We start from the raw sequence: 22069 nt of genomic DNA, 5'->3' as shown, positions 1-22069 counted from the left end.
TAGATGTGGCACTTAGGGACAAGACTTAGTGATGGACCTGGCAGTGTTAGGTTTACAGTTGCACTTGATGATCTTAAAGGTCTTTTCCAACGTAAATGATTCCATAATTCTGTGATGTGCTTGCTTCAGCTTTTTCAGTTGGTTTTTCTCCCACCAGGAGCACTAGAAGCCTTCTTTCTCCCAAATGAAAGCTGAAGTCACCCATGAGTTTGTTAGGTGGGTGACTTAATAAACCCCTGCAACAAGAGGAGACTTGCCATGATTTAGTGCCTGCTGCTGGCACTGAGGTTTGTACAAGCAGGACTGTGAAATCCAAGGGCTCAGTGCTGCCTGCACCGAGGTGAACAAGATCCTTAAAGGCACTTTAATTTCCAGACAGCAGAAGCTTTATCCCCTTGTGGGACTCTGAGACTAATTTTTGCATTTTACACTTCTTGAAGGAGACTGGGAATTTTACAAGATGAAGAGCTGCTGCCTCTTTAGTGAGTTTTCACTCAAGCCTTCCATTTGTTTCAGTGGGCTGTAGACATATATATTTATCCCACCTCGTTTAACTGTGCTCCAATGCCAGTTTGTACCAGTCTTTTATTCTGAGGTAAATTTTAATTGCAGATGTAAAATAGCTTGAAGGACTGAGTCGAATAATTTCTTCTCATAAACCAGGCAAATAAACACCCATCGTGTAGCTGAGCTGTTGCTGAACCATAACTACCTTTCAACATCACAAAGGCACACGGCGGCTCGCAGTGTCGTGGTTTGATTGATAGGGATGGGGATGCTGATGAGGTTTGCCTGCTGCGCAGCTGAGCCCTATGGAAATGGTCCCTCTAGTGGGCACTCGGAAAATTAACTGGTGGTGCTGCTTGGCGCTGCGAGGAGCCTGAAGGGGGAGTGAATGAATGAAAAAGTTGCCCAACATTAAGGAAAAAAACCCCAAACAATAAAAGAGACAGCCATATTTTCTTAAGCTTTACCACTGAAATAAGATTTTAATGTAGTTGTTTATGAGAAGTGGTAAACATCACCAAAATGCTCATTCAGTGACTTTTACAAAACCCTTTAAAACAGTTTTATTTAGATTCTTTTTTATTGAAATAATGAGGGTTTTTTTTTTTTTTTAGTGTGTTGTCATCTCCTTGAGAGAGAAAAGCAATAAATTATTTATAAAGTACTTTCTGAATGATGGGGGGGATGGGGGGAGGGGGAGAGGGGGGAAGGGGGAGGTGGGAAACCTGTTGTGATTTCTTCCTTAAGGTGAAAGCATGAAGTCTTTTTATGGAAACAACTTTTTAATTTTTCAAGAGATTTCAAAAATGTTTCCAAGAGATTCAAGCAATTTCCAACCAAGAAACAAAGCCAGGATTTGTGCTCTCATTGCAGGCACTACATGCTTCTGGTCCATCATATGCCTCTCGTCACTGTCATTACTCATAGCACCTCTTGTTAAGAGCAGGGCATAAAACATCGGGCTTGCTGGCCCCCCTAACACAGAGGTGTGCACTGCCTGGGCATGTAATGTATGACATCCCTGGTCACTGTCTCAGGGAGGCCTCAGGCGTCTGTTATCTTTAGCTGCCTTGAAGAAATAATTTGTAGCGAACATTTTCTTGTTGCGGTTACTGCGCCAAACCTGCGCAGGGCAGCCCTGCGCCAGCCCTGGTGTTGTATAGCTCCACACTTTCCTGAAGGATCAACAGTGTAACCCTGTGTTGCACCAAGTGTTTCCTTGTGTAAGGATAAGTCTGACAGCTTTTGGATAAACATCCAGGTGACCCTATGCCAGCACTGGATCACAGCTCCTGTTCCCAGCCCCTCCTTTGGCTCACTGGAAGAAGGGATGGCTGTAGATAGGAGTTATGCTACCAACATCTGGTTTCTTTTGGGTTTGTCCTCTATCTCCTTTCAACATCTCCTATGTCTAACTCCAGTGCTTCCCTTCCCAGGTCCTCCATCCCAGAGCTACTCTGTGCCTCCCACTCACTGGGGTGTCCTAAGCAAACAGTGGAGCCTGCTCTGCCAGGTGAGTCACAAACCCACTGTTTTCCTGACCTGATGCAAATTCCTGCCTCAACCCAGCTGGGTGCCTGGCCAAGGGCAGACCTCTTGACCTGTGCTTCTCTGAGCCACATCACTAACAGCTATTTTCAACTGAGAATTTAAAATGTTTTTATCCTCAAACATCTCTGCTTTCATATTTGAGACGTAAGAAGGAGGTGTTTGTGCACCAGTCAGGTACTCAGTGGCAATTTCATTCCCCTATATGTGGCTACACAGAAGGTGTGTGCTGATAAGTTGTGCCACTCATGAATCATGCTTGTCCATGCTGCTGCTCCATGAAGCTTTGGTAGAAGAAATCAATTTATGGAACTATATGGAAGCTTCCATGTATAATCCAAAAAACATTTTTATTCTCCAGATGTGTTCTTGTGCTCTCTCATTGGATGGTGTCTCATTTGGGCCCTAACATAGAAATGCTCTTGCTTTTATATTCCCAAAATAGAAGTTCTCAATGAAAACTGACGTGTACTTGGGGGGCAGGCAGAAAAAATAAAAGAGATGGAGGCAGAAAAGAAAGACAGTACCTCGTACCTTGAGGCTCTGTGGTGACTTGATGTCATTGCAAAGCCTTGTGTTTCCTGAAATTTTAAAGCAATTTCAGAGAGAGATCAGCGTGGTTTTAAGTAAGAGTGGAACAGTTCTACTCTTGTGGGCAGCATGCAGAATTCCACTCCTATGCATTGAATATTAAATGCTTCAGAATACAGATGTTTGAAGCTCTGACAACAGTTGTAACTTTCCTTGATGTCATACATGAAACTAATATCTTGTGGCATTTTAGTTTGGGTTACAATCATGCCTGAGCTAAAGGAATTTGGCATGTTTGTGATTATGGAGTCACTGAAATGTATGGCATAAACTCTTTGTGGTTATTAATCACAGGATAAACGTTTGGATCACTTATTTAAACCACTATTGCATTAGAGAAAAGTGTTTGTGGAAAAATGCTTGTTTTGCAAAGAACTACTAAAGTATTCTGTCAAGTTCTGACTTCAACACACTGGTAAGAGTACAGTTCCAGTGAGCAATGGAGTTCCCCACTCTCTTGTCTTTGTAGAGAGGATTTTTTTTTAGATTTGGGATTTTTTCCTCTCCTAATCTGTTTTTCCAAGGTGCAATGGAAACTAAGGGCTTCTTACGACTGTTTTAACTGTACTTAATTGGAACCATTTTTGCAGACATTATGCTGAATTCAGCTTCTCATAAAAATCCTGTAGATGATATTCCATGCCACAGACAGCAAAACAGTGTGAGTTCAGGCAGCAGTGTCTTATAGTCAGGCAGGATAACAACTGACCTCCTCCCTCCATCTCTGGGCAGGGGCATCTTGTAGTGATTCTTTCAAGCAGAACATGGCTTGCAGGTGGAACATGTTGGTTTTTTAGAGATTGCTCTGTCATGTGTGGAGATTTTACTGTTTCGCTACATGTTGTTCTTCTATTAACAAATGTGCAAGTTTAGTAGCAACTTTTTACTGGAAGGAACTGTATCAGGCTTTGCACAAGTGGGTTTTGTGTTTGGGACTCAAATTCAGGGAAGCGAAAGCCTAATGTCCTGTCTTGAATGAGTAAAATGAAACCCAGTAAAGTTTGCAATGCATTGCCTGCTTATCTGAAGACTTGTAAAATTGACTTCTATACAATCTATTTTTGCAAACTTCAGTGGCTTTCCAGTACCTGAAGGGAGACTATAAGAAGGATGGAGAGAGATTATTTACAAGAGAATGTAGTGACAGAACAAGGGGTAATGACTACAAACTATATTAAACTAAAAGAGAGTAATTTTAGATTAGATATTAAGAAGAAATTCTTTACTGTGAGGGTGGTGAGGCACCCTGGAACAGCTTTTCAAGAGAAGTTGTGGATGCCCCATCCCTGGAAGTGTTCAAGACTAGGTTGGATGGGGCTCTGAACAACCTAGTCTAGTGGAAGGTGTCCCTGCCCATGGCAGAGGTTGGAACAAGATGATCTTGAAAGTTCCTTCCAACCCAAACCATTCTAGGATAGATTACCCTTATATGATATGCAGCCCTAAGTAATCAGCGTTAATATGTTAATTAATGTAATGACATGTTTGTGCTAAGGAATAATGATGCCCAAACTCTGTTCTTTGATTGTTTTGAGTTGTATACAGTGAAGAGGAAGTGAAAGCAATTTATGCGATTATGTGGATGGTGTAAACGATCAGAACTGACAGACCATGATTTCGAGGGAGTGCTGTTATATGCTGCAAATACTCTTAGGCAGGCAGTCGACTCCAGTGACCCAAAGATCCCACAGACCAACTCAAAATACATCACCCACAGGGTTTTCCTGTGGTTGAGAGTTTTTGTTGGGTTACTGTTTTTATTTTTTTTTTAATGATAGGTTATACCCTGGCAGAACTAGGGGTGCAGTGTAACCTTGTAATTGGCAATCACAAAACTCTGCCCTACTTTCTGAACTGTCAACAATGTACTCATCAAATGCTCCCAAGGTTGCCAAAAAGTGGAGTTGATGTGGGGATTTTTGAAGCACTGGTGAAGTTTTGGTTCCAAGTACAAAAATCAGCTTAGTTCCAAATTTTCATATATATATATATATATATATATATATATATATATATATATGAATTCCTGGTAAATATTTTCAATGAGCAAGAGTGTTGCTTTGCAGGGTTGAGGATGAAAAGTTGCAATGCACTTCTGAGCACAGGTGACAATCTACTCTTTGAAGGTTTCGTTGTACTCAGATGACCAGAGTATTGGAAGAACCAGATTTGCAAATATCAGGCTCAAGACAGGGCAGTTTGGCAGAGCAGCCTTGTGGGTAGCTGGAAGAACTCCAGGGAACAGACTCAATTTGGGCTAAGTGTTAGCTGAGTAAGGCATGACTAATAAGATTTTTTTAACAAAGCATTTTTAGAATCTGTTGAAACCATCTATTTCCCTTGAAGAAAATCAAACATTAACAAGTTTTTCCACTAATTCTAAAATAAAACTCATGGTCTCACATTTAGCTTTTGTGGTGGGGAAACTGCCTACAGTTCACTTTGGAAACCTTTCTAGGATTTAATAATCATCAGTGAATTGCACTACTTAAGTCATTAAGCATTCAGCTGTTCTGCCATCTCGATGTACAACTGGGTATCTGCTTTTCATGTCAGCTGGGGTTAGAATGCTGGAGAACAGAATACTGAATTAATTGAAGAATTAGCATAGATTAAATTGCACTTGTGTGAATTGTAAGTGATTTGGATGAGAAGCTGGAAGTGTTTACTGGGGGATGCAGCAGTGTGGGGAGTGGGCAAGGGCTTTAAATGCATGGGGGCAGGAGAATGCTTTGGGTTGTGTTACTTCTTGAGATGGAGAACAGGTGGAATTTGTGCCATGGCATGAATAATACACGACATAATATTTTTTTTCCCTTTTCCTCCAGTGGCTTTGTGTTTTGGTACTAGGCATAATGCAAAGGGTGACTTTCACTGAGTACAAGTGTGTTTTAGCAGGCTATTGATTAAGGCTGTAACAGTATTGGTTTACTTGGTTTAGACTTAGTAGGTTCTGTAGGTATAGGGCCAGGGGGAATGGTTTTAAATGGAAACTGTAGATTCAGAGCATATATAAGGATGAGATTCTTCACGGTGAGAATGATGAGGCACTGGAACAGGTTGCCCAGAGAAGCTGTGGATGTACCATCCCTGACTGGGCAGGGTGGAGAGAAGCACTGAGCCAGGCAGGTGAGGGGCCACTGGAGGTGTGGGACTGCCACCTCTGGTACTGCGGGAAGAGGAAGGGCTTGGCCCAGAGCTGGGGTCTGATCTGAGGGAAGCTGGGGTGACCACACCAGTACCGGGTGGGAAGGGCTGTCTGGGTGAGAGATAAAGAGGTGGGGCTGGTGCTTAGGCTGGCTGCAACCACCTTGGTTGTGAGAGCCTTCGGCTTCCCTCGTCCCCAAACAACCACGAGGTGTGGAGTCTTGGGTTTGCTTATGCTTGATGAATGTCACAGCTCAAGGTGTGCTCCATGTGTGGGATTTTTAATTCCCTCCCCTAACATTTCCTCTTTTTATTAGGATTTTTAGAGAACAAAGGGCATTTCAGGCACAAGTGAGATGTGAAAATTGGACCAGATAAATGAAAAAATACAAGTAATAGCACTGGTATCTGCACTGCAAAGCACAATGCCTATTTTGCCACTGAGGAGAGGGGGAAATGACAAGGAGGGAGCAGTAGCAGTGTTGTAAAAAAGCAACACTCTTCTCACAAATGGTTAATATGGGAGGCATTTATCTTGAGTACAGTGAGGCAGTATAATGTCTTGTAGGAATTTTCAACAAATAGTGGAGCCTTAACAAAAGTATTTTCTTATCCCCTTGCTAGGCTTGATGTACCAGGTTCCTGCAGCCCATGGTGGCTGAGAGCACTCTCCTCTCTGCCCAGGCACTTGGGAGCTCTTTGGAGCCACTCTGTCCCTTTGTGCCCAATGGCTCCTTCTGCAGGTGCTGAGCATGGCAGTCCTTGCCTTGCCCAGGAGTTGGAATTGCACTGAAAAGCTGATTCACTTTGAGCATAGTAATTTTATTTCAACAACTGAATCAACTCTAGTGTTTGCACGCACACAGGAGAGGATTGTGGTTGGGACAGAGCAGGTTTATGACACTGAGGCTGCCTTTGGATCAGCAGGCATTGCCCCAGCAGCAAATGGTTGCAGTGCACTCCAGTGTGCCCTGGATCCTGTCTGTCCTGTTGCTCAAGCTGTGTTTTGTCCAAGGACCTGATGAAGGAGCTTCTTCACCTTAGTAAAAAACTCTACCAGCTTGTTGAGTGGAAATGGGCAGGAGCTAACCTCGCCCGATGGTGTTGGTTTTGGCCATGGCATAGGAGTGGGGCGTGCTGTAGGCCAGGGCTTTTGAGAGGGGATTACTGTTGGCCATGGCTTATGAGTGGGAGGTCGTGTTGGCCATGGCTTATGAGTGGGGGGTAGTGCTGGCCAAGGCATTTGAGCTGGGGGTCGTGTCGGCCGTGGCTTCTGAGTTGTTAGGTGGGCGGTCATAAAATGACTCCAGGCCTGTGATGTTGGAGAAGCCCTTCCAGCTGTGTTTGCGCCCATCTGGACCAGGATCCAGTTGTAGAAGTGCTGAGTGGAGGTGTAGATTCCAGGCTGCTGCGCTCTGGCGCAGCCTCTTCCCCAGCTGGTCACTCCGATGACCCACCAGTAGTCAGCATTGTTGTCTTGGCACATGAGAGGACCACCGCTGTCACCCTGCAGGGGAGCAGACAGGATTAAGGTGGTGTTGGGTGGTCCCTGTCAGCACTGGGGCTGTCTGCTTGTCTCCCACAGTGCCTGTGCCAGAGCTGCATTCCGGTCAGAGCAAGGCTCTGCTCAGGGGCTGGAGCATCCAGAATCCTGTCTGCAAGAGGCTTGGTGTCCTGTAAAGTAGTGCTCTCTGTCCTCTCTGCACAGGGCTCCTGGATGTGCAGAGGATGGATATTTGGCACCTGGATCTCTGGGTTGCCAAGAACACTAGTTGGGCTTTCTGGCACAAGGGGGCCCTGGGCAAGCAGGTGTGGCTGGGGAGCGTGCGGGAAGCCCCCACAGCGGTGGGGAGCCGGGGCTGGGAGGGCGACTGAGTGGCCGGGCGGAGCAGGCCCTGGGCTGTGTTGGGGCGGTGCTGCCCGGGCTGCCCGCGCTGCTGGGGGCTGAGGGGCTCGTGGCACGCTCCTACCTGGCAGGTGTCGATGGTGCCCTGTGGGTAACCAGCACACAGGTTGTGGGTGTGGATTTCCCCTGCGTACCAGCCGCTGCTGTTGCAGAGCTTAGTATTAATGAGCTGGACCTTGGCCTCCTGCAGGTGATCACTTGATTTTTGAGCTGTGAGCAGAGAAAGGAATAAGCTTTAAGCACCTCCTTGTCCATTCTCCTCTCCTGACTTTGGAGGGGGCCTGTTCCTTAGGGCTTGTCTTTGCCTCTGCAGAGGCTCTGGGGTGCTGTGTCTCTGCTGCCTGCCTTTGGGGACCAGAGCAGGTCCATCTCTGCAGAGGCGTACGTCCCACAGCCTGACTTTGGCCTCTGCTGTGGGGAAGCCCAAGCTGTGTCCCCAGTGTGCTGAGCTGGCTCAGGAGTCTCTCTTGGGAACTCACCTCTTGCAGCAGTGGCACCCCATCCAGCCACCCAGCAGTTCTGCAGCTCTGACACTCTCAGCGTGGCGTCGGGCACACAGGCCAGCTGGATGTAGGGGCTGCACTGGACAGGATGGTCCAATTCCAGCAGGGCAATATCGTAGCTCATGTCACCGTGATTGTAGTACTGGTGCATCACCACTTGCTTGATACTGCGCATTTGTGCCCCAGGGCCTGGCTGAGTCAACTGGGTGGCTCCGATCAGCACGTACATCATGCTGATGTTACTGGAAGGCAGATGGAGAGAGGGCTGAGAGGGAGCAGAGCCATGCACCACAGCAGCCCAGCAGCTGCCAGACCTCTGCGTGGCATGGCAAAGAGGGAGCAGTGCTCTGGCAGGTGTGAGTGCCCTCCCACGCCTTAGGGTGGGGGAATGTTGAGCTGGAGGCTGCTAGGGAGCCTTGGCATCAGCCCAGGCTTCTCCTGAGCAGTGTGGCAGCTGGGCTGACTGAGAGCAAAGGGGATGGGAGTAGCAGGTGGTGCTGCCAACAGGGCACCTGCTGGTGTTGTGGGGATGTCCCCATTCCCTGCCCCTTCTTACGTGATGTCGTTGAAGCAGTGGGCTGCTGTGAGGACCCACTGAGTGCTGATGAGGGAACCTCCACACAGATGGCCCAGGTCTGGCATCCATGGATGCTGGATGCTGACCATCCAGGGCCAGGCTCCTGGCACGGCACCTGTGCCACCCACGATGCGAGTCATGCCATAGTCATAAGCCACGTTGCCGTAGTAATAAGTCATGAGGCCATAGTCAGATACCACAGCTCTGAGTCCGCAGGTCCCTCTGCAAGCAGAAAGTCATTTCCATGCTGCTCCATGGCCTGCTGTGGCTCAGGCTGAAGCTCAGCCCTCTGCCCTCCCCACAAGGGCTTGCACGCACAGCAGCCCAGGGAATTCCATGCGGTGTGTGTCTGTCCGTGCCAGCACCTGGCTGCTGGCAAGGAGCTGAGGCTTCCCCATGGCGGGTGGGAAGCCGTGGCCCGGCTGTGGGGGACAGGCAGGGCCCCCTCCAGGGAAGGCCCCAAGTGTTGGCCTGGCTCCCTCCCAGGGCCTGGGGCCACTTACCCACAGTTGTCCCATGTGCCGTGCGCCAGCCCGGCAGCGGTCAGCAGGACGAGGAGGCCGAGCCAATTCATGGCTGCCAGAGGCACGTGTCAGCTGCAAGCACTGAGGGATCCAGGCAGCAGCACAGCCACAGCCGCAGTGCCCGCAGCAGCCGCGCTGCCCGTGGTGCCCTCGGCCCTGGGGCTGATGTCACAGAGGGGTGGGTTCCGTGTCCTGGGCACTGCGGCCTGTGGCCCGGGGGCCACTGGGGGAGGGGCAACATCGAATGGAGGAGCCATAGAATGGTTTGGGCTGGAAGGCACCTTGGAGATCATCCAGCTCTGACCCCCTGTCATGGGCAGAGAGGGATAGCTTCCACTAGACCCAGTAGCCAACAGTGTACGCAGCCTGGCTCAGAAGCTGTCCTTGAACACTTTGATGGATTGGGCATTGAAGTACTGAGTCCTGGTCAATAGGCCCTGACCGAGGCTGGAGCAACTGGCCGTGACCAAAAGTCAGCCTCTGCATGGGCTTTCCAACCAAATGTTATCCAAATCTGCTCACTGGAGAATCGTGGATTTATCTTTCCATATTTAGAAACTGGATAAGGCCACATCTGGCCTTGTTTTGGGGGTGTAGGATCACAGACAACTCCCTTGGTTCCTTCTGAAGCCCTCCCAGGCCTCAGGAGCATCCCAATAGTATAATGAAACCAGATGTTCCTGTACACAGAAGTTTTGGTATCTTGTTTATTCAACAGTGTAAAAACTGGACCCTCTCACAGCGTGGTCAGAAGCCTCGTTGCCTGTAGGTGGAGGCACCTGCAGGATTTCCCAGTTGCCAGGAGTGGTTCCCCAGTCCTTCACTGTGACAGTGGCTTCCCCCAGTTGATGGGCAGACCTGGATGATGGTCAAGGGTTAGGGTAACTGGTGATGTGTCTTCCTTCCTCACTGTAGGCAGTCTTTTGTAGTAATGATTACATGCATTGCTTAGCTTATCCTTTTGTCAATGTTTGCTGATGATTTGATGTACTGCTTACCTATCCTTTTGCAATTCTTTGCAGTTTTGAATTATGGTAAAAGACACTCCTGAAGTTGGTATCTGTGTCTTCTGTGCTGACCCTGCCTACATGAAAAACAGGCATCCACACTGCTCTGGGAAACCCATGCCAGTGTCTCAGCAGCCTCACCATCAAGAATTCCTTCCCAGTATCTCATCACAAGCTACCCTCTGTCACTGTCAAGCCACAGCCCCATGTCCTATCAGTGCCTGCCCTTGGAAGAAGGCTCTCTGCAGCTTTCTTTAGGCCCCTCTTCTTGTGGGATGAGGCTGGGCAGTCCCCGGGGCAGGCAGCTGCTGAGGAATCCATTTGGGGCAGGGAGCTGGGTGTGCAGCTGCAGTGCCAGCTGCAGATTGAGCTCTGGCTGGGGGGAGCCCGGGACCAGGGGCCGTGAGCTGCCCAGCCTTTGCATAACCGAGGGCACGGGGAGCTGAGGTGCCAGCCAGGGATTTGAATGGACACGGAGAGCTGCAGCAGGAGCTGGTGGCTCTTTATGGAATGAGACATCTGCGAGTCTGCTGGGGGCTGAACTGGTACGGAAACCCGCTCTGACTGGGTGAGAGTGGAGTGTGTAGGGAATCAAATGGGGCACACATTGGCTCTCTGGAGCCAGCCGTGCCTCCAGAATGGTCACACAGGGGAGAGGAGTTCCCTCAGCACTTTGGCAGCCCAGATGAGACACAAGAGCAGGACTGCTGGAGCCTCCCTCCTCCAAACATCCAACTGCTGGCAGCAGGTGAGTTCTCCTGGGATCTTTAGAGCAGGAAGAAGTCACAGGGGCAGTGTTACAGTTCCGTGTGCAGATTCCATGTAAATTATAAGGGTGGATTTGAGCCTCTCTATTTGTGTGGCTGTCAGAGACTGGATAAGATTGATGTCTTGAGATATTTTGGAATGCTTGGGATGCCTCCGTGTGTGTGTGTGTGGTGGGATGTGGGGCAGATCAGGCCTTGTGTAGGCGAGGATGTGCTCTGCTCCAGCCCCAGAGCCTGAATCCCAGGCTGGCAGAGCTGTCAGTCAATCACACTCCAGAGGCTGTGCTAACCCAGCTCCTGTGTGGCCAGGTGACTGGAAGCCCAGCCTAGGAGCAGGGCCCATAGAGGCTCTGGGGCTTAAAGGCCCCCTGAGGGAAGCACGAGAGCCTGGACCCTATCAGCTTCTTGGAGTTTCTATCCCATCCACACTGGAACCCAGGAGTTGGTAGCTCCAACTCTATGTGTGTTTTTCTATATCTTTTCTGTCTTTCTCTCCTTCTTCTAATTCTCTTTTTGTGGAACCTTTTGGGTAAGATAACACTGAACTGTTTTAAAGGTTTATAGGTAAAATGAGCTATGATAAGTGTTTTATGTTGAATTGGATGCTGTATTGAATCCTTTGCCAAAATTCATTGTTTTTCTGTATTTTGTTGGTAAATTTTTGTGTGATTTTGACCTCTTGAGATAATGTGGTTGGTATTTCTCCCATGCACTGACCCAAAGTCAAGGAACCTCAGGTCACCCCCTAGCATTTGAATGTTGTAGGGTGTTACAGTGCCCTTTGGTGCATATTTGGTGACATCACTGGTAGCGTGTGGAGCATGGGTGCGCAGCATGATCAGCATAAGGTGGCCACAGAGGAGTTATGGAGGCCCCCGTAAGCTGTGAGGTGGAGGGGCTGGAGTCTCTGCCAGGACGCTTGAGTCTCTGCTCAAAGGCTTTTGGAGACAGGCACAGGGAGAGCCTTGTGTCCATCATGGCACACAACGGGTGCTAGAGTCCCTGGGCACGCACACAGAAGGGGGTTGAAGTCCCTTCTTGGCATGCAAAAAGGGGTTTCACGTGCCTCGAGGTGTTTGATGTGATGGGAAATATCCTTGGTTTAGGTGAGGGAATGTCTGTGGCTGAGGTGTTGCTAAACTGGGGGAAATCATTATGGGCAGCAGGATTCTGCCAAGACAGCGCCATAAGGTTGTGCCAGGGTGATCGGGCTGCTCTAAGCTGGTCTGCTCACTGGGCAGGGTAATGGCCATGCCCAAGCCTGAGTGACACTCTTGTGGTCAGCATCTTTTGTGAGCAGGCAGCCCCTGACTTCAGGAAATATTTGAAGAAGTTTCTGCCAGGGTGCCAGGGGCCAGTAGAGATGTGGGGCGGTGGTTCTCAGCACAGCCCATACTGATAAACACAAAGGGAAGAGTGCCACCCGCCATGAGACAGGACTCCACCGGCCTGGAAGCCAAGAAGAGTATCCAGAAGCAGATGGAGTGACACCTAGCCCGAGGCACTTTGAAGCATTCCATTAGATGAAGGGAGTCAATGTTTGCCTCACTTCACTTGGAAAAGACAGCCATTGCCTCCAACAAGTCTTCCCCACGGCATTCCTTTACTATTTTTTCTTTCCCTCCCCCACCACCCCAAATATCGAGGTTTGATTGAAAAGGGTATAAATTTTGGGGTGAATTTGTACAGTTTGTAGATGATTTCTTGATTAGCGAGTCGAGGTAAGAAGGTTCTTGCCCATCTGTGTTGGGTTGACCCTGAGTTGATGGACAGTCTTTAAGACCAATTACGCTTCTCACAATTTACATATTTAAACCACACAGAAAGGCGGGACTTCCCCTTTTTGGTCGGAGCTCGCCTGCTGGAAGGTGGGGGGGGCTCCGAGCCTCACGGCCCCGCTGGGCCGGGCCGGGGCCACTGCCCCTTTCCCCCTTTCTCAGCGCCACGGCACGGACCCTGGGTCGCTGGGGGGGACTGTCCCAGAGCCGCAGGCAGCTAAAACCAGCCATGGACTGCCACAGCTAAACCCATCCAGCGCGGCTTCTGGGGACAGGCGGGTCCCTCTCCTCTCCATGCGGAGCCGGCGGAGCCAGCGGGAGCCGGCAGAGCCTCCTGTCTGCAGCCAGCACACTCCGTGCTGAACTGAAGAGGACACCATGCAGCCAGCAGCACAAAGGGAGCGAGGCTTTCCCCACCGTAAAGCCTGAACAAGAACACCCTTCAACATGGCGGTTTCAGAGTCAGAGAGAAAGAGAAGTGAGTCACGTGGGACGGAGCTGGAAATGGCGACGGGAGAGAAGAGGGCGGTGCCGCGATTCTGGCGCGCAGCTTAAAAGAAACCTTCTTGCATGCCGTGGTAAGAAACTGTAATACCACAAACTGTTTGTCTCTTTAATCCATTTGAAGAACATGGGGGGATGGAGTATCCTCGTGTGCCTATGAAGTTTGTGAAGAGTGCCTATGCCAGGCTATATAGAAGTAGTGAGAGGCTGTTAGAGACTTGTGGCGAAGAAAAGCCTTTGTGTGCAGGCCAAAAGAACTTATCCTTAAAAAGATGAATAACCCCATGTGATGGCCCATGTTTTGTAGTATGAAAGAACTGTGAAATTCTTCATGGGAGAGATGTTCTACACACAGCAGACTGTTTGTTTCCGGGCGGGTCTGCTATTGGCGGCAGTTTGGGAACCACGTGCAACTGAAGGAAAACCTTTTCTTCCTTAAGCATAAGAGAAAAGACTTTTCAAGAACTGCAACACTGACTAACATCCCATGTTCTGTTATCCCTTGTGTGAGCTGGATAAAAGGAGAGAAGTGCTGGAAAGGGGGGGGGGGGGGAATTTACTTTAATTTTGTTTTGTTGTTTTCTCTTTACTTTTAATTCTGTTAGTAATAAAGCTCTTTCATTGTACTGCAACTGTTTAAGGTTTGTGCCTGCTTTGCTTTTCTCCTAATTCTTATCTCACAGAAGAAAAATAAGTAAATAATGGATATTTTGAATCAAAACCACTACACCATCCTGTGGTGATTATGTGCAGCACTCAGGCAGACAAGCACACCAAGCTGCAGTTTGAGTCTGTGCAGCTGGCTCTCTGATTGCCCCTTCTCTCCATTTGCCAGGCTCATACAGCCCTCTCATCTTCCTTGACTCCTCTCTTTCTCTGCCCTTGTCTCCTCCCAAATATGGAGCCAAGATGAGGGATCTTTTCCCCCTGGCTGCCAGGCTGGCCCCTCCTGTGAACAGACTTGGTGTTGCAGCTGCTGCTGGCCCACTCACCTTGGCCTTCCATGGCATTCCTGGGGTGCTCTCCTACTGTTCCTGCCAGGTTCCTCTCCCCGCAATGACCCCAGCCCTTCCTTTGAGTATCTCTCAAGTGTGACCACCTGGCACATCCATCACCCTTTAGTACTCATGAAATCTGGCTCTGCCTAGGGCACTGGCACTCCTGTCAGGAGCCAGCAGTTTCCCTGGTCATGTTTGGGAGTTTCCCAGGTGTGCTGTTCCCTTAGCCCAGGCTCATACCCTGGGCCCTAATGCCCAGCCCACGTACCTTTGAGCACCACCCCCAAGGTGTCTGCTCTTTTCCTATCCCCTTGCTAGGCTTGATGTACCAGGTTCCTGCAGCCCATGGTGGCTGAGAGCACTCTCCTCTCTGCCCAGGCACTTGGGAGCTCTTTGGAGCCACTCTGTCCCTTTGTGCCCAATGGCTCCTTCTGCAGGTGCTGAGCGTGGCAGTCCTTGCCTTGCCCAGGAGTTGGAATTGCACTGAAAAGATGGTTCCCTGTGAACAAAGGTAACTTTATTTCAACAACTAAATCAACTGCAGTGTTTGCACGCACACAGGAGAGGATTGTGGTCAGGACAGAGCAGGTTTATGACACTGAGGCTGCCTTTGGATCAGCAGGCATTGCCCCAGCAGCAAATGGTTGCAGTGCACTGCAGCCTGCTCTGGATGCTGCCAGTCCTGCTGCTCAAGAAGTACTTTTAGCTGCCTTTAAGCCCATCTGGACCAGGATCCAGTTATAGAAATGCTGAGTGGAGATGTAGACTCCAGGCTGCTGTGGTCTGGCGCAGCCTTCTCCCCAGCTGGTCACTCCGATGACCCACCAGTAGTCAGCATTGTTGTCTTGGCACATGAGAGGACCACCGCTGTCACCCTGCAGGGGAGCAGACAGGATTAAGGTGGTGTTGGGTGGTCCCTGTCAGCACTGGGGCTGTCTCTGTGTCTCCCACAGCCCCTGCCAGAGCTGCATTCCATGCAGAGCAAGGCTCTGCTCATCAGGGGCTGGAGCATCCAGAATCCTGTCTGCAAGAGGCTTGGTGTCCTGTAAGGCTAGTGCTCTCTGTCCTCTCTGCACAGGGCTCCTGGATGTGCAGAGGATGGATATTTGGCACCTGGATCTCTGGGTTGCCAAGAACACTAGCTGGGCTTTCTGGCACAAGGGGGCCCTGGGCAAGCAGGTGTGGCTGGGGAGTGTGCGGGAAGCCCCCACAGCGGTGGGGAGCCGGGGCTGGGAGGGCGACTGAGTGGCCGGGCGGAGCAGGCCCTGGGCTGTGTTGGGGCGGTGCTGCCCGGGCTGCCCGCGCTGCTGGGGGCTGAGGGGCTCGTGGCACGCTCCTACCTGGCAGGTGTCGATGGTGCCCTGTGGGTAACCAGCACACAGGTTGTAGGGGTGGACGTCGCCTGCGTACCAGCCGCTGCTGTTGCAGAGCTTGGTATCGATGAGCTGGACCTTGGCCTCCTGGAGGCGATCACTTGAATCTTGAGCTGTGAGCAGAGCAAGGAATAAGCCCCCAGCAGCTCCCTGCCAGCTCACATCCCCTGTGTGGGGGATCCCTTTCCCTAGGGCTTGCTTTGCCTCTGCAGAGGCTCTGTGTCTCTGCTGCCTGCCTTTGGGGACCAGAGCAGGTCCATCTCTGCAGAGGCATACGTCCCACAGCCTGACTTTGGCCTCTGCTGTGGGGAAGCCCAAGCTGTGTCCCCAGTGTGCTGAGCTGGCTCAGGAATCCCTCTTGGGAACTCACATCTTGCAGTGACGGCACCCCAGCCAGCAATCCAGCAGTTCTGCAGCTCTGACACTCTCAGCGTGGCGTCAGGCACACAGGCCAGCTGGATGTAGGGGCTGCACTGGACAGGATGGTCCAATTCCAGCAGGGCAATATCGTAGCTCAAGTCGGCCCGTTTGTAGTACCGGTGTATCAGCAGCTGCTTGACATTGCGCACTACTACCCCCGGGCCCGGCTGGGTGAACTGGCTGGTCCCAAGCACCACGTACAGGGTACTTACATTACTGGAAGGCAGATGGAGAGAGGGCTGAGAGGGAGCAGAGCCATGCACCACAGCAGCCCAGCAGCTGCCAGACCTCTGTGTGGCATGGCAGTGCTCTGACAGGAGTGAGTGCCCTCCCACAGCTTAGGGTGGGGGAATGTTGGGCTGGAAGCTACTAGGAAGCCTTGGCATCAGCCCAGGCTTCTCTTCAGCAGTGTGGCAGCTGGGCTGACTGAGAGCAAAGGGGATGGGAGTAGCAGGTGGTGCTGCCAACAGGGTACCTGCTGGTGTTGTGGGGATGTCCCCATTCCCTGCTCCTCCTTACTTATACTTGTTGAAGCAGTGGGCTGCTGTGAGGACCCACTGAGGTCTGATAAGGGACCCTCCACACCAATGGCCCAGGTCTGGTGCCCAGGGATGCTGGATGCTGACGATCCAGGGCCAGGATGCGTCCATGGCACCTGTGCCACCCACGATGCGGGTCATGCCATAGTCATAAGCCACGTTGCCGTAGTAATAATTCATGGGCTGGTAGGTAGCTCTGAGTCCGCAGGTCCCTCTGCAAGCAGAAAGTCATTTCCATGCTGCTCCATGGCCTGCTGTGGCTCAGGCTGAAGCTCAGCCCTCTGCCCTCCCCACAAGGGCTTGCACGCACAGCAGCCCAGGGAGTTCCATGGGGTGTGCGTCTGTCCGTGCCAGCACCTGGCTGCTGGCAAGGAGCTGAGGCTTCCCCATGGCGGGTGGGAAGCTGTGGCCCGGCTGTGGGGGACAGGCAGGGCCCCCTCCAGGGAAGGCCCCAAGTGTTGGCCTGGCTCCCTCCCAGGGCCTGGGGCCACTTACCCACAGTTGTCCCATGTGCCGTGCACCAGCCCGGCAGCGGTCAGCAGGACGAGGAGGCCGAGCCAATTCATGGCTGCCAGAGGCACGTGTCAGCTGCAAGCACTGAGGGATCCGGGCAGCAGCACAGCCACAGCCACAGTGCCCGCAGCAGCCGCGCTGCCCGTGGTGCCCTCGGCCCTGGGGCTGATGTCACAGAGGGGTGGGTTCCGTGTCCTGGGCACTGCGGCCTGTGGCCCGGGGGCCACTGGGGGAGGGGCAACATTGAATGGAGGAGCCATAGAATGGTTTGGGCTGGAAGGCACCTTGGAGATCATCCAGCTCTGATCCCCTACCACTGGCAGGGAGGGATATTTTGCATGAGACCCAGTTGTCTGGACCTTGGCTTAGAATGTTTCCTTGAACTCTTTGAGGGATAGGTCAACCGCAGCTGTTTGGGGTAACCCGTGATAGGTCCTTCGTACCCTCACAGTCAAGAATTCTTTCCTAATATCTCATCTCAAGCTACCCTCTGTTGCTGTCAAGTCATTGCCCCTTGTCCTATCAGTACCTTCCTTTGTAAGCAGGCCCTCTACAGCTTTATTTAGGCTCCTCTTCCTTTGGGATGAGTGTGTGCAGGCCCTGGGGCACGCAGTGGTTGTCTCCCAGCACTACTTGCTAGTATCTCACAGGAAAACGACATGGCATTATGGCCTCTGTGAAATTGCACTGTTATCCTGCTGTCTGCAGCCTTTTTTTCCACGAGATTGTTCCCAAAACAGAATCACACTGGAACAGGGCTCCTGCAGGAAACATATGTGTGCTTGCGTCAGGAGCCAATTCAGTCACAGTCACAGAGGGCGAGCAGTGAAGTGCCCAAGCTGTGTCGCCCTTCCTGCACAAAGTTCAGTGAAATCCAGGTGCAGCACAGTCCATGCTGGCCACATCAGCCAGAGAAATGCCCTCTGGCAGACTCCATTCTTGTTGTCCGGGACTGGCTGCCATAAAGTAGGCAATGGTGCCTTCACCCCATTGCAGAGAAAGTGGAGGTCGAGCCAAACCAATTTTGTCAGTATCACCTATAATCATGTTGGCTGCCTTGAACAAAAATATGAAGGAGTGAACATGAAATAATCTTGGTAGAACTCCATGGTTTGTGTATATGGAAACCTCTTATTCCAGACACAACTTTAGTTTGCCACACTTGGATAGTGAACATTTAAGAAGCAAGAGGAAGAAACGAAAAGAAATACAATATTAAAATTAATTTAATTAGAAATGGTAATATTATTTTAACTAAATTGTTCAATTTCAATTCCAACTATAGGAAATTCACTCTCCAAGAGTTCATGTATGTTCAGGTAATCACAGCCAAAAATGACAGCAGAGGAGACTGGGTGAAAGGAGTAACATATCCACTTATTTCTTGACAAGAAGAAATTCTTCTTGTGAAGAACAGGCACCTGGGTGTGGACTCCAGAAACCTCCACACCCTGTTACCTGTGTTGCCCATCAGCAGTCTCACAGAGATGAGTCTTTATCACACTGGAGATTGACTGATGGCTGATGGAAAACCATTCCCAGAGTCATCCCTGGTCTGAGTTCTACTGTTGTTTCCCCAATGACAGAATGTCTGTTTCTGAGGATCACCTTCCATGGCAGATAGATGCTAATGAGAGGCCGCTGGAGAACAAGGCTGAGAAGGATCAGGGTTTTAGGAAATACAGTCTCATAGGATTAACTATTGTGTGAATGGATTTGGCATTTAACATTCAGAAGACAAGGCAGAAGAGAGCTGTGAAAAGCCCTTTTAATATGGATAAGAACGCTCCTTAAAAGAAAGACTAATTACAGTTTGCACCTCATAATGCAGCAAACTTAAGATGGAAGCTTGCCCATCTTATGAAAATACATGGGTACCCTCTTAGGTGAGAGCTGGAGAAGAGCATTTCTTCATCTATTAAAGTTTAGTGTTTCAAAATAATTTTCTTAGAGAGATGTGTTTGTAAAGATTTCATCAGTCTATTTTTTTTCCAGAGCTACTAAACATATATTATAGGGTAATTGAATGAAGAGTCAACAGTGTTGTAGTCTGCCTTTTGGAGGCAATTTGCATAGGTTGTCAGAATGCCTGTTATTATTTCACTGCAAGATTTATAGAATAAACTATAACCAGAGGGAGTGTAGTCATTGGGACTATTCCTAGTCTCAGTCCACTAAGCTGTGGTGCTCTCCTGACTCATTGAAATATAGTGGGTGTCTTGATATTCAAGGGTCTCTGCTGAGTGTCTGAGTTTTCTCCTCTGTACTTCAAGCAGAGTAGTTCTGGCCAATATCCCAGTATCCTGAAGTTACAAGTTCATCCTTTCAGAAGAATAAAAAGATATCCTGCTCTTAAGGAAAGAGTACAAGAACAAGAAAATATGCTTCAGCAGAGAGAACTTCAATCTATGAGACTAGAGTGGCTCAATTACGGCTTTGACTTGCCCAGCGTACTGCTTTGGTCATACAGAATTCCTTAAATCCTGATGCATCAGAAAAAATGCTTGATCTATCAGGAAAAACCAAGAACAGCTTCTAAGCTTGCTTTTGTGATTCAGTATCAGACTGGGAGCACTCAGTGATAAAAAGCTATTTCTGCCTTCAAAGTCAGGGCTAGTAGCTCCTGAGAGCAGCTTCAAGAGCCATTCACAGGATATTCCATTCACTATGGAACAGAGTGTTTGTGCTTGAGGAAGTGATGGCCACAGAAATCATCAGACCCTGCAAAAAACACCAGCTGGATTCTTTCTGTATGAAAAAGCTTTGGCAAACAGTTAACCACTGCCCAACAGAAGCTGATGTTCTCCAAATTTGGAACAGCTACCCACTGTGAATGTTTACATTTTTGATATTTATTTTTTGTGGGATGGTTCTGACATACCAATGTGTCATGATTTGACACTGGTTAAAATACTAGGCACCCATGAAAATTGTGACGAAGGGTTGATGAGTTAAGGATTGGGAGAAAGAATTGTACGGGCAAAACTGGCTTAAACTTAAAGGTACAAAGTAAATTTATTATTAACAGAGTAAGGGGAGGATAATGAGGAATAAATTAAGCCTTTAAGACAACTTTTTTCTCCCCCAGCCCCTCCCTATTTCTATCGACAACGGAGGAAGACAGGGCAAGGGGGTGTTTAGCCAGTTTGTCACTCCAGATATTTTTTCAGTTTGCTTAGGGAGAGGAGTGTTTTCTCTGCTATGTCGTGGTGACCTTCTCACAGGAGACAGTTCTCCGTGAACTTCTCTTGCATGATTTTAATTTCATGAGTAGTTTCGAATGAGGAGAATCGTTTGGAAGATACACTTCTAAATACGTCTGTAGTGAGTGTGCATTTCTTCAGTGATTGTCATCCAGAGATTAAGTCATGAAAATTAGGTATGGTAAAATATTTGAGATTTAACATGGATTTTTATTTTAAGATAGTCTGAATTTGGTGACTCATGACAGGGACATACTCGCTGAATTTACTTGCTGACAAACACTAATGCTAACACTAAGCCTAAACCTAGCCCTAATACTAACCCTGAACTGTAAAACTAACGCTAACACGCAACACTAAATGCAACCCTAACCCTAACCAAAGCTTAACCCTAACCCTACCCAAAGGCTAACCTTAATGCTAACCCTAACCCTAAGCCTAACCACTGACCCTAACCCCAAATTTTAAAAAATAAATAAATTGCCAGTGTATAATCTACTCTGCTCTTGTACTCAAGAACAGCTGTCACAATCCTTGTTGTCCATACTGTAGGTAAAGAAACATACAGATTTGACATGAACCATAAGGAATAAATTCTGAATGTTAAGCATGGCATCCTATGGTGCAAATTAAAAACAGAGGGAAAAAAAATAATAAATTGTTAAATGGAAGGGTGATGACTGTGGGAAGCTTCTCTGGAAACTGGAAACAAATTTTCTTGTAGGTGATTCTTCTGTTGGAGTTTAGAGAACTCAAGAGTACAGTAAGAGAGTGTGTGTATATATAAAATATTTCTTTACAGTTTTGAGGTGAGGGAGTAGAAGAAAAAAATAAAAGTGAAACAGAAATGGGTAAAGTTGTTTCAGAAGTGAGAAATTTCCTATGATGTTCTTTTCCTTTTCTGAGCAAGTGAAATGTATCTTCTTATTTTTGTGTTGAGTTTGGAACAATTTGTATCTTCTTCTTGCTTTCAGTTTTCCATAACCTGTATTTATGATGTGATTTTGCTTTTCATTTTATTAAAAGTATATTTAAAATATACTTCAGTAAAAATGGAAAATGTTAAAGCATAGGTGTCCATATAAGGACCATTTCAACTGTAGGTGTTGAGTATTTTATTTGGTTTGCTGGTTTTGTCCACGTATGACTATGTGTATACATACACATGTAAAAGGTTAATGGATTGTCTGGATTTTCCAATATCACACTGTCCATTTTCAAGCATATTTTAAGGCTGCACGTGTCTTTCACATTCTGTCCCAAAGCCATAGAGACGTCTTTGTCTAAAGATGTGTACACATTTATGGAGGGTGTGAAGTTTTTTACAATTTCCTCGGCAACCCAACAATATTTACATCACCACAATTTTCTTATGCAATAAACATTTGCTGTTCAGCTGGCTGGGACATCTCTAATCTCTTCCTTGAGCTGTGTGACTGGGATAGCCTAGATTTTTGAACTGTCATTTCCTGGGCATATGCATGGACAAAGGGTTCTCTAAAATTGTGCAAATTTGTTTGTTTATTTCATGTAAATGCAAGCAAGAATTATCTGTGATGCCATAAAAATTTTGTCAGGGGTGCTTATGGGAAACTGGGAAGATTTCCCTAGCAAAATACTAAATCTGTGACTTTTCTTGCTGCTATTTCATATTTCCTTAAGAA

The 22069-nt window shown here is 48.6% G+C and overlaps 2 protein-coding genes across 2 annotated transcripts; both read right to left on the bottom strand.

Moving 5' to 3' along the window:
• Positions 1-6594: 6594 nt before the first annotated feature.
• On the bottom strand, positions 6595-9426 carry LOC116441295 (acrosin-like). Its single transcript, XM_032103028.1, has 5 exons — positions 9283-9426; positions 8759-9001; positions 8179-8444; positions 7764-7909; positions 6595-7300 (listed from the first exon to the last, which is right to left on the bottom strand). Exons 1-5 carry the CDS (start codon positions 9351-9353, stop codon positions 6788-6790), a joined length of 1239 nt encoding a protein of 412 aa, XP_031958919.1. The 5' UTR covers positions 9354-9426; the 3' UTR covers positions 6595-6787.
• A 5453-nt stretch (positions 9427-14879) lies between these two features.
• Positions 14880-17309, bottom strand: LOC116442100 (acrosin-like). The gene is made up of 5 exons (XM_032104703.1): positions 17185-17309; positions 16670-16903; positions 16101-16366; positions 15698-15843; positions 14880-15232 (listed from the first exon to the last, which is right to left on the bottom strand). Exons 1-5 carry the CDS (start codon positions 17253-17255, stop codon positions 15047-15049), a joined length of 903 nt encoding a protein of 300 aa, XP_031960594.1. The 5' UTR covers positions 17256-17309; the 3' UTR covers positions 14880-15046.
• Between the last annotated feature and the right edge of the window lie 4760 nt (positions 17310-22069).

This window comes from Corvus moneduloides, chromosome 3 (assembly GCF_009650955.1).
Source record: "Corvus moneduloides isolate bCorMon1 chromosome 3, bCorMon1.pri, whole genome shotgun sequence".
NCBI classification, from domain to species: domain Eukaryota; kingdom Metazoa; phylum Chordata; class Aves; order Passeriformes; family Corvidae; genus Corvus; species Corvus moneduloides.
The sequence above is the reverse complement of the archived record's forward strand: the minus strand, read 5'-3'. Positions and strand labels throughout refer to the sequence as shown.

What these genes read in the sequence shown, in the direction of transcription:
- LOC116442100 (XM_032104703.1), bottom strand. Translation starts at nt 17,255, where the DNA reads ATGAATTGGCTCGGCCTCCTCGTCCTGCTGACCGCTGCCGGGCTGGTG. An exon ending in GGGTGCCGTCACTGCAAGAT is followed by an intron (nt 15,844 to 16,100) that starts GTGAGTTCCCAA and finishes CTCTGCTCACAG; the next exon opens with CTCAAGATTCAAGTGATCGC. An exon ending in GCACCATCGACACCTGCCAG is followed by an intron (nt 15,233 to 15,697) that starts GTAGGAGCGTGC and finishes GCTCCCCTGCAG; the next exon opens with GGTGACAGCGGTGGTCCTCT.
- LOC116441295 (XM_032103028.1), bottom strand. Translation starts at nt 9,353, where the DNA reads ATGAATTGGCTCGGCCTCCTCGTCCTGCTGACCGCTGCCGGGCTGGCG. An exon ending in GGCACATGGGACAACTGTGG is followed by an intron (nt 9,002 to 9,282) that starts GTAAGTGGCCCC and finishes TTCTGCTTGCAG; the next exon opens with AGGGACCTGCGGACTCAGAG. An exon ending in GCACCATCGACACCTGCCAG is followed by an intron (nt 7,301 to 7,763) that starts GTAGGAGCGTGC and finishes GCTCCCCTGCAG; the next exon opens with GGTGACAGCGGTGGTCCTCT.